Below are 13,380 nucleotides of genomic sequence, written 5' to 3'. Positions count from 1 at the left end.
CAGAGGCAGGCGGATTTCTGAGTTCGAGGCCAGCCTGGTCTACAGAGTGAGTTCCAGGACAGCCAGGACTACACAGAGAAACCCTGTCTCGAAAAAAAACCAAAATAAATAAATAAATAAAATAATATTAAGTGTTAAACAATCGCTGTTACAAACCTTGAACTTCTGTTCTACAGTGATAAAATTATATCCATCATATCTTGGACTTTTTTCCTTACCAAATTTACAAACCTAAATTTTTTAAAAAAATATTTAACTAAGTTGTTCTTTCTATAGTTTTGATGTTATGAGTCAAAGCAAAGGCTTTGTGTACCCTAAGCACACACCCAACCAATGGCACTGACAGCTTTACTCTGAAGCGCAGATAAACATGGGTTAAAGGTTGGAATGGAGAAGAAGAAAGAGGCAGGGAACTTTAACAGGGTTAGCACTCCAACTCTCCATGATCACCTTGTCACAAATGTCTGGTAACCACCAACCTTAGTTTAGCAGCCTCGCAATGCATTAGTGCTACAACAAATATAATTACAGCCAATCTAATAGTGAACTCCAGAAACTAAAGGTAGTGTCACTGCTCTTACATATATTCAACTGTTACAAATTAACTTTTTTGTTTGTTTTGTTTTGTTTTTTTCGAGACAGGGTTTCTCTGTACAGCCCTGGCTGTCCTGGAACTCATTCTGTAAACCAGGCTGGCCTTGAACTCAGAAATCTGCCTGCCTCTGCCTCCCGAGTGCTGGGATTAAAGGCGTGCGCCACCACTGCCCAGCACAAATAAACTTTTTAGAACTGGAAAGATGAGATGGCTCAGCTGTTGGAGGATAGTTTTGGGCACTGTGCATTTATATGCTGATTTCTATACCCAGAGATCTGGTTGAAGTCCTACTGTCATTATTGAAGCATCTGATGTCTCAATATTATGTAAAAATTGTTCTCCATCACCCCCGATTAGCTAATAAAGATCTATAGCAGGGCAGAGTTAAGACCCAACTACTGACCCCAGGGAGGAGCCCCAGTGGACAGAGTTTTGGGACACAGACACACCTATCACGAAAGGCAATAGTATGACCTCACTTACATGAAATGTCAACCTAAGTTAGATACTTGGGGAGATGACGGCAGGGACTCAAGATCACCCTGGGCTACACAGGAGAGTCTAAGGCCAGCTGGGCTACCCAGTCTCAAAAGATGAAGAGGTCCCTGTGGTGTTAGCACAGCCTATAATCCCAGCACTTCAGGGTGAGAGGTGGGAGTTGAGGAGTTCAAGACCAGCCTGGTCTACAGAGCAAGTTCCAAAACAGCCAGGACTACACAGAATAAACCCTGTCAATAACCCTGTCTCAAAAAAACAAAAAGAAAAAAGAAAAAAGAAAAAAAAAAAAAAAAAAAAGAAGGGCTAGAGAGATGGCTCAGCGGTTAAGAGCATTGTCTGGTCTTCCAGAGGTCCTGAGTTCAATTACCAGCAACCACATGGTGGCTCACAACCATCTGTAATGGGATCTGATGCCCTCTTCTGGTGTGTCTGAAGACAGCGACAGTATACTCATACATAAATAATTTTTTTTGAAAAAGATAGGAGCTGGAGAGATGGTTAAGAGCACTGACTGCTTTTCAGAGATCCTGAGTTCAATTCTCAGCAACCACAAGGTGGTTCACAATCACCCATAATGAGATCTGACACCCTCTTCTGGTGCTTATTTATAAGTGTACAGTGTACTTATTTATAATAAAAAAAAATCTTTGGGCCAGAGTGAGCAGGGACTGAGCGAGCAGGGCCGACTGGAGCAAGCGGGGTTGACCAGAGTGAGCAGAGGTCCTAAATTCAATTCCCAACAACCACATGAAGGCTCACAACCATCTGTACAGCTACAGTGTACTCACACACATAAAATAAATACATCTTTAAAAAAAAGAAAAGATAGCCTTAACTTGGTATAGGGATACACACCTTTAATCCCAAACAGGTCAATTCCACAACAGCCTGATCGACATAGTGTTCCAGGACAGCCAGGACTACACAGAAAGACCCAGTCTCAAAATTCCACATTCCAAAAAAGGTCAGAAAGAAATGTAGGTTTCCGATTGTTTACGCAGCCGGGTGGTGCTGGGTGGTGAGTAGTGGTAGTCGGGAGGCAGAAGCAGGCAGATATCTTGAGTTTGCGGCCAGCCTGATCTACAGAGTTTAGGCTAGGGCCAGCAAGATGGCTCAATAGGTAAAAGTACTAACAGAAGCTTGACAACCTGAGGCCATCCCTATAGCCCACTTGGTACTAAGAACCAACCTCCAACAAGCCGTCCCTACCCTCTGTATGAAGGTTCTGGCACACACACACACACACACACACACACACACACCTCATGACATGCTCACGCTCACATACATAACACACTCGTACACATATACACACTAAATGAAATGTTTTAAAAAGGGACTACAAAAGTGAAAAAAACTATTTGGTTAAATTTTATCAAGATTCTTTAATGAAATGTATGCATGGTAAGTATTAACAAAATCAAGTTCCACTATTAAAATTATATATTCTTAAGTAGCCAGGCATGGTGGAGAAAACCTTTAATCCCAGCATTACAGAAGCTGGGGCAGGAGAATGACTACTTTAAATTTAGCTCCATTTGGGGGCTAGAGAGATTGCTAAGAGGTTAAAGCACTTGCTCTTACAGTGGACCAGGTTCAAGTCCATGAACTCCATGGTAGTTCACTACTATCCAAAACTCCATCTGATGCCCCCTGATGACCTCTTTGGGCAACAGGCACACATATAGTACATATGCATACATGCAGGCAAAACAACTCATACACAATGGAAATATATTAACCAGGGGGTGGTGGTATACAGCTTCAATCCCAGCACTCTGGAGGCAGAGGCAGGGGGAGCTCTTCGATCTAGGCCAGTTTGGTCTACAGAGTTCCAGAGCAGCCAGGGCTACACAGAGAAACACTGTCTCAAAAAACTAAACACTAACTAACCGAATAAATAATCAATTAATAAACCACTCCAGTACTTGGGCGGCAAAGGCCAGCTACATAGGAAAACAAAAGTCTCAAAAAAACTAAAATCTTTAAAAAATAAACAGCCGGGCGTGGTGGTGCACACCTTTAGTCCCAGCACTTGGGAGGCAGAGGCAGGNAGGGCTACACAGAGAAACCCTGTCTCGAAAAACCAAAACCAAAACAAAATAAATAAGGCTAGCTCCATTTTGCTTATTTTATGTGTGTACCTTGAGCAAGTCCTTGTTCTTTCTTAGTGATACTGAGACTGAACAGCGAATATGTTCCACTCCCACTCCACCAGAGCTACACCTGCAGCACAGAATCAACTAGGAATGCCTCCTGCTTAGAGGCAACTGCTTTTTCTTGTCTTTTTTTAAACTATTTTTTAATTTTATTCATATATATATATATGAATGATATGCATGCACTACACACCCACTTAGTGGCTGCCAGAGTCAGAAGGGGCACCTGATACCCTGGAACTGGAATTAGAGATGGTTGTAAACCACCACGTGGGTGCTGGGAGTTGAACCAATCTTCAAAGCAGAACACATTTAGACGTCTCTCCAGCAAACCGTTCTTTGGGTTTGGGGATTTGTTTGCTTGCTTGCTTTGAGACAGAGGTCTGAATTCAAGCTGACTTCACTTCATTTTGCAGTTGAAGAGGATTCTGAACCCCTGACCTCTGCACTCCCACCACCACGAGCTGGAACTGGAAATCACAGGCAGGCGACACTCTGTCTAGGGTAATTAATTCTCTAAGTTTACTACCTAGTAAGTCTTTGCCTCAAAAATCAAAATAAAAGCAAAATTTACTTTTCTGCTAGATCTTAACTTCTAATATTGTAAAAATTAAGGCAAAAACAGAACTAGGTTTGTTTTGTTCCTTAGATTCTCCACAGGAAGTTAAGCAATCTTTTAGGTTTTTCGAGACAGGGTTTCTCTGTATAGCCCTGGCTCTCCTGGAACTCTATAGACCAGGCTGACCTCGAACTCAGAAATCCACCTGCCTCTACCTCCCAAGTGCTGGGACTAAAGGTGTGTGCCACCACGCCCGGCTGAAGTTAAGCAATCTTTATTTTCATGGGACGACCATAGTAGTCATGGTTGTTACTGCTAGCAAGTTTTGCTAATGTCCCTCATTATCGATGCTGTGGAATTCTTAGCCTTCCCCTATGTACATTTAGTTATAGAAGGCCTTTACAAAGATGCTAATTTGCTATATTAACTATATTACCAAGATAACTACCATCTTTTTTTGTTGTATTTGCTGTTTAGCCAAACCTTCAGTCATTAGAGCCTGAGCTCTCAAAGAGGCAACCAGCATAGATAGAAAACTCCAAAATAAAGCCCAATTTCTTCCCAGGATAAAATGTAAGAGGCTCTTCACAGTCCAAATAAACTCGAAACCTTGAACCAACCCCCTGAGTTCATTTCATTAAAACAGTTTCGGTGACCAGTGTCTCCTTGCAGTCAGAGTCAGAGACAGGAAGCTGCTGGATTCAAAAGACGAGACACAGGCTGGGTGCTGCAGGCTGGGCACTGTGGCTACACATGCCTTTGATGTCAGCACTGGGGAAGCAGAGGCAGGAAGACCTCTTGAGTTTAAGGCCAGCTTGGTGTACAGAATGAACACTGAGATAAAGTAGGACTATACAGAAACCCTGGGGAGGGAGGGAGAACACAAAGGCAGGCAAGCACACACAACAGAGGACTTAAGTCGCATCAACGCCAGGCTCAGCTAACACAGAGGAACCGTTAAACCCAGAAGCAGTAAGACCCCTCTCAAAAAAAACAGAAAAATCTCAGGTGTGGGGACATGCCTTTAACTGCACAACTCCAGAGACAGAAGTAGGCTAATTTCTGAGTTCCAAGACAGCCTTTTTACATAGTGAGTTCCAGGACAGTCAGGGCAACACAGAGAATCCCTGTTTCATACAACAATAATAAACAAAGCTTTGCTGAGGCAGGAGCTCCCTGCAACAGCAGGGGAGGAGACTCAAAGACGAGGTTGCCCTAAAAAGCATTTTTCAAAGCTGGAAGTAACAGCTGCCCTTCAAGTGGAATTTTGTAGTCTTCACCTAACGTCCCTTCCACTTTACCACTTACTAGGTTTTTTTCAGTGGCCTCTAACTTATGCCACACTTTACCCAGAGTAGCTTCAGTTGGAGTTGTACCTCAGTGGCAGAGGACTCTGCCTAGCATATATAGGTCATCGGCCTTGGCAGCAAGCATCCTTACCCAGCCGAGCCATCTTGTCAGCCCATGCTGTAAAGAGACACACTTTAGCCTTGTTTTAAGACAAAAGTACTGGGGGGAAAATGATCATAAATCGGCCTTTTCCCAAGGAAGAACTAAGAACTAAGAACTAACTTGTGTTAACTAAGCAGATAACACAAGTTAAAGAAAAAATGCCACTCAACAATTTTCTCACAAAGACTGAAACAACTTAAGAGTTTCCATGCGGGCTGGAGATATGACTCAACGGTTAAGAGCACTGACTGCTCTTCTGAAGGTCCTGAGTTCAAATCCCAGCAACCACATGGTGGCTCACAACCATAATGAGATCTGACGCCCTCTTCTGAAGTGTCTGAAGACAGCTACAGTGTACTTACATATAATAAATAAATAAATCTTTTTAAAAAAAAGTAAAAACAAAAGAGTTTCCATGCTTGGCCAAAGAGCTAGTTCAACAGGTAAAGAAAAGCATTCACTGCCAAGACTGATGACCTGCGGTCAACCTCTGGTACCCACACTGCAAAAACAGAGAACTCCCACAATTTGTCTTCTGACTTCCCCATGTGCACCATGGACCATACACACACTGAAATAAAATTCAGGAATAAAGAGATGGTGTGGCAGTTAAGAACGCTTGTTCTTGCAGAAGACCAAAGTTCGAGTCCAAGCACCTATGTGGTTGCTCACAGGTTGGACATCTTCAGATCTCTTAAGGCACCAGCCATACATGGTGTACAGACACACATGCAAGCCAAGAACTTATGGTTTGGTTTGGTTTTGTTTTAAAAAAAAAAAAGGTGCAGGCTGGAGAAATGGCTCAGCGGTTAAGAGCACTGACTGCGGCCGGGCATGGTGGCGCACGCCTTTAATCCCAGCACTCGGGAGGCAGAGGCAGGTGGATTTCTGAGTTCGAGGCCAGCCTGGTCTACAAAGTGAGTTCCAGGACAGCCAGGACTATACAGAGAAACCCTGTCTTGAAAAACCAAAAAAAGGGCTGGTGATTTGGCTCAGTGGGTAAGAGCACCCGACTGTTCTTCCAAAGGTCCAGAGTTCAAATCCCAGCAACCACATGGTGGCTCACAACCATCCGTAACAAGATCTGACGCCCTCTTCTGGAGTGTCTGAGGACAGCTACAGCGTACTTACATATAATAAATAAATAAATCTTTAAAAAAAAAAAAAAAAGAACACTGACTGCTCTACCAGACGTCCTGAGTTCAATTCCCAGCTACCACATGGTGGCTCACAATCATCTGTAATGGGATCTGATGCCCTCTTCTGGTGTGTCTGAAGACAGCTACAGTATACTCATAAACATAAAAATAAATAAAATCTTAAAAAAAAAAAAAAAAAAAGTGCAACATGGACTGGAGAGATGGCTCAGCTTTAAAAGTACTTGCTTCTCTTGAAGAGGACCTAACACTCCTAGTCCCAGGAGATCCAACGCTCTCTTCTGGCCTCCCAGACAGACCGCATGTGAGCACTCACACACACACACATGAAATACTTCTCTGTTGTTGTTTGAGACACAGTTTCTCTACACAGCTCTAGTTTACCTAGAACGACGCAGGCCAAGCTAGTCTCAGACTCAATTAGAGACCTGTCTCTGCCTCCAGGGTGCTGACGTTCATAACTATGTATCTTAAATACTCAGGAAGCAGAAGCAGATGGAAAGCTCCGAGTCCCAGGACAGCCAAAGCTACATACACAGGGAAAGCCTATTTCAGAAAAACAAACTAGACAAAATGTGTGTGTAAAACACAACAAAACATTTTTAAACGAATTTCTGAGTGCCAGACGTGGTGGTGCACATCTTTAATCTCATCGTTCTGCAGGTGAATCTCTGGGAGTTCCAGGACAGCGAGGACTTTAGAGACCTTGTTTTAATGCTTCCAGTTCAAAACGAAAAAGAATTTCTGAGGGCTAGCATGATGGATCAATAGTTACGATCACTTGCTGTTCGAGAGAGGACCTAAGATCAGGTTCCGGCAACCACAATAGAGGGCTCATAACCCTCTGCAACTCCAGCTCTGATGCCCTCTTCAGGCTTCTGAAAGCACCCACCCCATGGCAAACACGCACATAAACATATGTACAAAGTAATTTTTTAAAGGTATTTTTCAATTTTGAGGTTGAGGTTATAACTCAATTGGCAGAGTGCTCGTCTGGCACACACCCTGCCTTGGGTTCACTCTCCTGCATAGCATAAACCTGGCATGGTGACAAAAGACTGTAATGCCAGTACTGGGGAAGTGGGAGGCTGGAAGATCAGGAGTTTAAGGTCATCCCTGGGTACACAGTTCAAGGCTGGGCAGTGGTAGTCCATACCTTTAACCCCAGCACTCAGGAGGCAGAGGCAGGCGGATTTCTGAGTTCGAGGCCAGCCTGGTCTACAGAGTGAGTTCCAGGTCAGCCAGGCTACACAGAGAAACCCTGTCTCAAAAAAACAAAAAAAAGAAAGAAAAAAGAGAAGAAAGAGGAAGAAAGTTCATGGCCAACCTAGATTATATGAAGCATGTCTTTAAAAGGAAAACAAATATTTCCATACTTTACCAGGTGGGGTGGCACAGACCTATAATCCTGGCAGGGAAGGCTGGGAAGAGGGCTGGTTGGTCAGCACAAGTTCCATAGTGAGTTTCAGGTCATCCTGAGCTACAGAACCAGATCCTCTCCAAAAATAATTTGAGACCGGATCTCATCCTGTAGCACAGGATGGCACTGAGACTACCACAGGGGTCAGGGGTTTTGGATAGTGGCAGGGAATGGAGGTCATTTTTCCTAAACAGAATGCTGAGGGCGTAGCTTCAATGGCAGACTTTGGGAAGCCCTGGGTTCAATACCCAGCGTCAAAAAAATTAGTACAGGGGCAGAAAAGATGCCTCAGCAGGTAAAGCTCTTGCCATACAAGCCTGTAAATCTTGATTTTAACCCTAGAATCAAAATGGAAGGGAAAAACTACACCCAAAAGCTGTCCTCTGATCCCCACCAACAAGCCATGGCTGCCTGTTCACATGAACATCTTGAATGCACACTTTTTTTTTCAAATTAGGATGGGGGAAAAGTAGGGCAAACATATCCTAATATTAAAAAAAATTATGCCAAGCAAGGTGCTGTACTCCTTTAATCCACGCCAACCCGGAAAGCAGAGGCAGACGATCTCTGAACTCAAAGCCAGCTTGGCCTACCGAGTTCCAAGACAGCCAAGGCTACAGAGAGACTCTGTCTCAAAACAACGACAGTAACAACAACAACAAAAACAGAACACAAACAAGGAAGGAAGGAAGGAAGGAAGGAAGGAAGGAAGGAAGGAAGGAAGGAAGGAAGGGAGAGAGAGAGAAAGAAAAAGAAAGAGAGAGAGAGAGAGAGAGAGAGAGAGAGAGAAAGAAAGAAAGAAAGAAAGAAAGAAAGAAAGAAAGAAAGANAGAGAGAGAGAGAGAGAGAGAGAGAGAGAAAGAAAGAAAGAAAGAAAGAAAGAAAGAAAGAAAGAAAGAAAGAAAGAAAGAAATAGAGAGAAAGAGAAAACGAATGAACAGGGTCTGAAGGGCTGGCTCAGTGGCTAAGAGCACTTGCTGCTCTTGCAGAGGACCCAGGTTCAATCCCCAGCACCACATCATAGATGACAACCATCTGTATCTCTAGTTTCTGAGGCTCCAATGTCCTTCTGAACTCCAAAGGCACCAAGCAAGCACACATGTGGTATACATACATGAAAGCAAAATATTAATACGCGCAAAACAAATCTTTCAAGAGGGAACATGAATTTGAAAGAGAGAAAGGCATACGGGGAAGAAGAAGAGGAAGGAAAAGGGGGTGTAAAATTATAGTCTCAAAACAATACAAATATTTTTCTGAAAAGGAATTTAAACTAGATAGAGCCAGGTGGGAGGGTACACCTGTGCCTTTGACTTCAGCAACTCTGGAAGCAGAAGCAAGTCTCTCTGGGAGTTCCAGACCAGCTACACAGTAATAAACAGCAAGGCTCTCTGTCTTGAAACAAACAAACCATACTCAGCAGGAAATACTTTTTCTTTCTTTTCCCCTCTGGTTACACAGCCCTGGTTGGTCTAGAACTTGCTGCCCTCAGATTTGCTTGCATAACCTGTCCTGCCTTTGCTTCCTGACTGTTCAGCTTTCAGGAGCACCTCTAGGTCTGGGCAGTACTGGAGATGGGACCCAGGGCTTCCACCATGCTAGACAAGCTCTCTACAAATGAGGTACACTCCTGGTCCCCAAAGGCAATCTTTTTCAAAAGGACTAAAGCTATGATTTGTGTATTTTGTTGTAGGTGTGTTGTTAGAGTTTAAAAAAAGAAAAGCAGAGCTTTGTGTATGCTAGGCAAGTATTCTACCACTGAGCTACAGCCCTAGCACAAAGCCTTTATTTTATTTTTATTATTATTATTGCTGTTGTTGTTATTGTTGTTTGAGACAGGGTTTCTCTGTGTAGCCCTGGCTGTCCTGGAACTAGCTCTGTAGACCAGGCTAGCCACAAACTCAAAGATTTAATTGCTTTTGCCTCCTGGGTGCTGAGTTAAAGGTGTGAGCCACCACTGCTCAGCTTTATTTTAAATTAGTATATGTTACAGGAAATATTTCCATTTATCAATTCCAAATCATTAGTTAGCAAAAGTCTTACTTTCATAGTTTTTTTTTTTTTTTTTTTTAAAACAAACTCCAATAGGAGATTAACTACCATTTACCTTAACTATCAATTGTTCCAGAAATAATACTTTTTGGAAAATAGACTGTAACCTTAAGCTCAGCAGGGTGGTACTTTAATCCCAGAACCTGGAAGGCAGAGGCAGGATGATCTTTGTGAGTTTGAGGCCAGCCTGGTCACAGAGTGAGTTCCAGGACAGCCAGCGCTACACAGAGAAACCCTGTCTCAAAACAAAAACAAATAAACAAAACAACCATCCTCTTTAAAATTAACCAGTAGTCTGCTTTGAAAATGTTTTCTAGGAAATATATCATATGAACTCCACTTTGTCCAATACTCCCAATATCTACAAATAAATTTATATTTGACATATAACATACCTCAACATAGAAACAATACCCTTTCCAATCTGTCACTAATAAACTTGAACCTTTGCTTAAACTTTAAGCACCTGCATCTAAGAAGTATACTTGTATGCTGACCACAAAAGATGAAGCAAACAGTTGGTAAGGATACCACACTCTTATATAACATTCTAAAAATGTCCTTTTACTAAGTATTCAGCAACTATCACATGCATGAATGTTAAGTATTCCCTATCAATCCTATTTTCAAAAAAGTTGACCCAGTTTAAAGCCTGAAATTTGAGGCTTTTGGACGGTAGAAAATAAGAGGTAAGTAACTGGGCAGTCCTAAAAATACACATCACAACTACATGACTAAGATATTCGTTTAAAACTTGTGCCAAGATAACCCCTCCCTTCAAAACAAACAAAAATTGACTCATTGGCCTATTTTACCTAATTTTGGAAATCAAATAAATGAATTCCTAAACACCCATTCCCTCGGTTTCTACCCCCACATCTTCACTCAGGGATTCTACCCACCAAAAAAAAAAAAGTATCTCCAAGTACTGAACTCAGGAATAATTCATGGAAAACAATGGAAACAATGTCTATATAGTGGCTGCCTAAGGAACCACTCCACCACGAGAAACCCTACCACCTCGGATGCGGCTCATCTGTGGGACAACCCCATTTGTTGGAGCTAACGACCTAAGCAAAAAGCTTTAATCTTGTCTCCCGAAAGTGGGAAACTATCAATCTGCCTGACGTGTTCCACCCTTTGTGGATGTTTGTACATGGGGGGGGGGGGTGCTAGTAAACTTGGTAGGAAAGGACAAAGGGCATTTTGGAAGCAGCAGAGACTGATTATAAAGTAAATGGAAAACGAGACAGAAAGAGGACTAAATTAAAGTCCCCTCAAGTGGATGAACAGCAAGACAACGCCAGCACACCACCCTCCCTTTTGTGGCCACCCCCAGGGTCCTCTTCCTTATTACCACCTACTGTAATCAAAAGTTAGGCTACCACTACCCAAGACCAACAAATCCTCCAAATGTCAGGGCACTAGCAACACAGGCAATGACAGGCTAATATGCCTCCCCCACACACCTCCCCCCAAAAAAAGAGAAAAGTCCAATCCAATAAGTGCAGGTCACCCTGCCCTCTGGGGCAGTTCCAGCCTGCGCAGAGAAGGCTCAGATGGGTCGAGAAAGAGAGGCTAGACCATCCCTATTTCCACACACCCCTCAGCTGGAGAAACAAAACAAAGGCAGTCCTCCTTCCCGAGAGCCACTACCCCAGCCGAAGAGGCTTTCCTATTTCCCGGTGCAGTCTGGCCTCCCGCCCCCGCCCCATGACAAAGAAAAGGCACTTGGTGAGCAAGGCCTTCCTGCCTCTGGGGAGGGGGGAGGGGGCTGCGAGGTGAGGAGCCCCCCCCAGCCCCCACCCCCGGCTCCCCCGAGCTCACGCTCCCGGCCAGCGGCGGAGAAGCGGAGACCGGGGAAGCTGGGCCGAGGAAGGGTGGCGGTACCTTGAAGTAGCCGCCTTCGTAGAGGGTGTTAGGGGGTCCGAAGATGGCCACCTCCCAGTTGTAGAGGTCGGACTCATCCACCAGGGTGATCCGGAAGCCCTCCACCGGTTCCTCCTGCAGGGATTTCAGCTCGAGCATCAGGGCTTTCTGCGAGCTGGTCATCTGCTGCTGGGCCATCGCGGCGGCGGCGGCGGCGGCGGCGGCCGTGCGGGGCCGCGGCCCCAGTCCTCGCGCACCGGCCGGGCCGGACCAGGCCCCTCCCCTCCGCTCGCCCTCGGGCCGGGCCGGGCCCCTGGCTGTCCTCACACGCCTGGCGGGGCCGGACCAGGCCCCAGACGGCCCGCGGGCCCGCCCGGGGTCCTCCTCACTCACGACTCGGGCCGGCCCGGGCCCTCCTCGCACTCGGGCCGGGCGGGGGCGGGCCTAAGGGAGTTGGGGGAATCCGCTCGGGGCTCCGGGCCTCCCCCCCCCGGAGGGGGCCTCTACTTGTGGGGGGGGGAGTGGAGGTGGAAGCGAAGGAAGGCGGCGGAGGGCGGACGAGGGTGAAGGCGGGGGTGGGGGGGCCGAGCCGGCCCGGGATCGCCGTGCTCGCTCGCCCTCTCGTTCTCCGCGGGGGCCGGAGGGGCGCACGAGGGAGGGCGCGCCGTGCGCTGGGGTCTCGGGACGGCGGCGGCGGCGGCGGCGGCGGCTGCGCGGGGGGAGGGGCGGAGGAGGAGGAGGAGAGCGAGAGCGCCTCGCGCCGCGGGAGCGACAGAGCAGAGAAGGAGGGAGGGAGGGAGGGAGGGAGAGGAGGAGGGGCGCACGCCGGGAGGGGGGCGGCTCGCGGCGACAGCGGCCCGGTGCGCGTGCGCGCGCCCCTCCCTCCCTCCTTCCCTCCCCCTCCCTCCCCCCCACCCCCCCCCCCCCCCCCCCCCCCCCCCCCCCCCCCGGCCAGGCCCCACGGTGGCTGCGCTTTGTGACGCCTGCGCGTGTCCCCCACCCTTAAAGAGCCAAGCGGAGGTGGGGATCAAGGGCGGGTCGCAGAGGATTGCTTTGGGCCCTAAGTGACGGTTGTGCGGCTGGACGCCGCGGTTCCAGAGGCGTGTCCCGGAAGGAACCTCAGCTCCTAAGGCTCTCAGCGCGGTCGCCCCGTGTGTCCCCTGGTCCTCCGCATGCTCCCCTCGGTGACACCCAGGCTGTGGTCCTTACGCGTAGGAGTGCTTCAGTAGGTCTCCCACCTCAGGGAAGGCGGTCTCCCAAAGGAGAGCCAGAGAAAAGCAGGCTAGCTCCCGCTTCCTTTCACCGAGAGTACGCAGTAGGTTGTGTAGAAAGCGGAGAAAACTAATGTTGAACCCGATTACGGGCCTCCATGAGAGTTGGGGGAGAGCGCTGGCTATACCTTAGTCTACTTCTTTGCAAAATATTGATGTTGGCCTAGTGTGGCCTTGGAAGGGGGCGAAAGCAAAATGATCAATGTGAGGCCAACCTGGACTACTTAAGAGTTCCTTACCAGTCAGTTCTACATAGTGAGACCCTATCTCTAAAAGCAGAAGGCTGCGCTGGAACTTTTTACCTCTTGCGGACCTACCTGGACGTGGCTTGGCTAGGAGACACAGTCT

At 46.6% G+C, this 13,380-nt stretch overlaps 1 protein-coding gene across 1 annotated transcript in view; it reads right to left on the bottom strand.

The window, feature by feature from the left end:
- Ube2r2 (ubiquitin conjugating enzyme E2 R2) overlaps nucleotides 1-12,460 on the bottom strand; it is a 54,530-nt gene extending 42,070 nt beyond the window's left edge. The window contains exon 1 of the mRNA XM_021222070.2: nucleotides 11,783-12,460. Within this exon, the coding sequence (XP_021077729.1) occupies nucleotides 11,783-11,959 (177 nt within the window). The 5' untranslated portion in view covers nucleotides 11,960-12,460. The remainder of the gene's footprint in view (nucleotides 1-11,782) is intronic.
- Nucleotides 12,461-13,380: the final 920 nt, after the last annotated feature.

The sequence above is a fragment of the Mus pahari genome, chromosome 22 (genome assembly GCF_900095145.1).
Source record: "Mus pahari chromosome 22, PAHARI_EIJ_v1.1, whole genome shotgun sequence".
Lineage (NCBI taxonomy): Eukaryota > Metazoa > Chordata > Mammalia > Rodentia > Muridae > Mus > Mus pahari.
The sequence above is the reverse complement of the archived record's forward strand: the minus strand, read 5'-3'. Positions and strand labels throughout refer to the sequence as shown.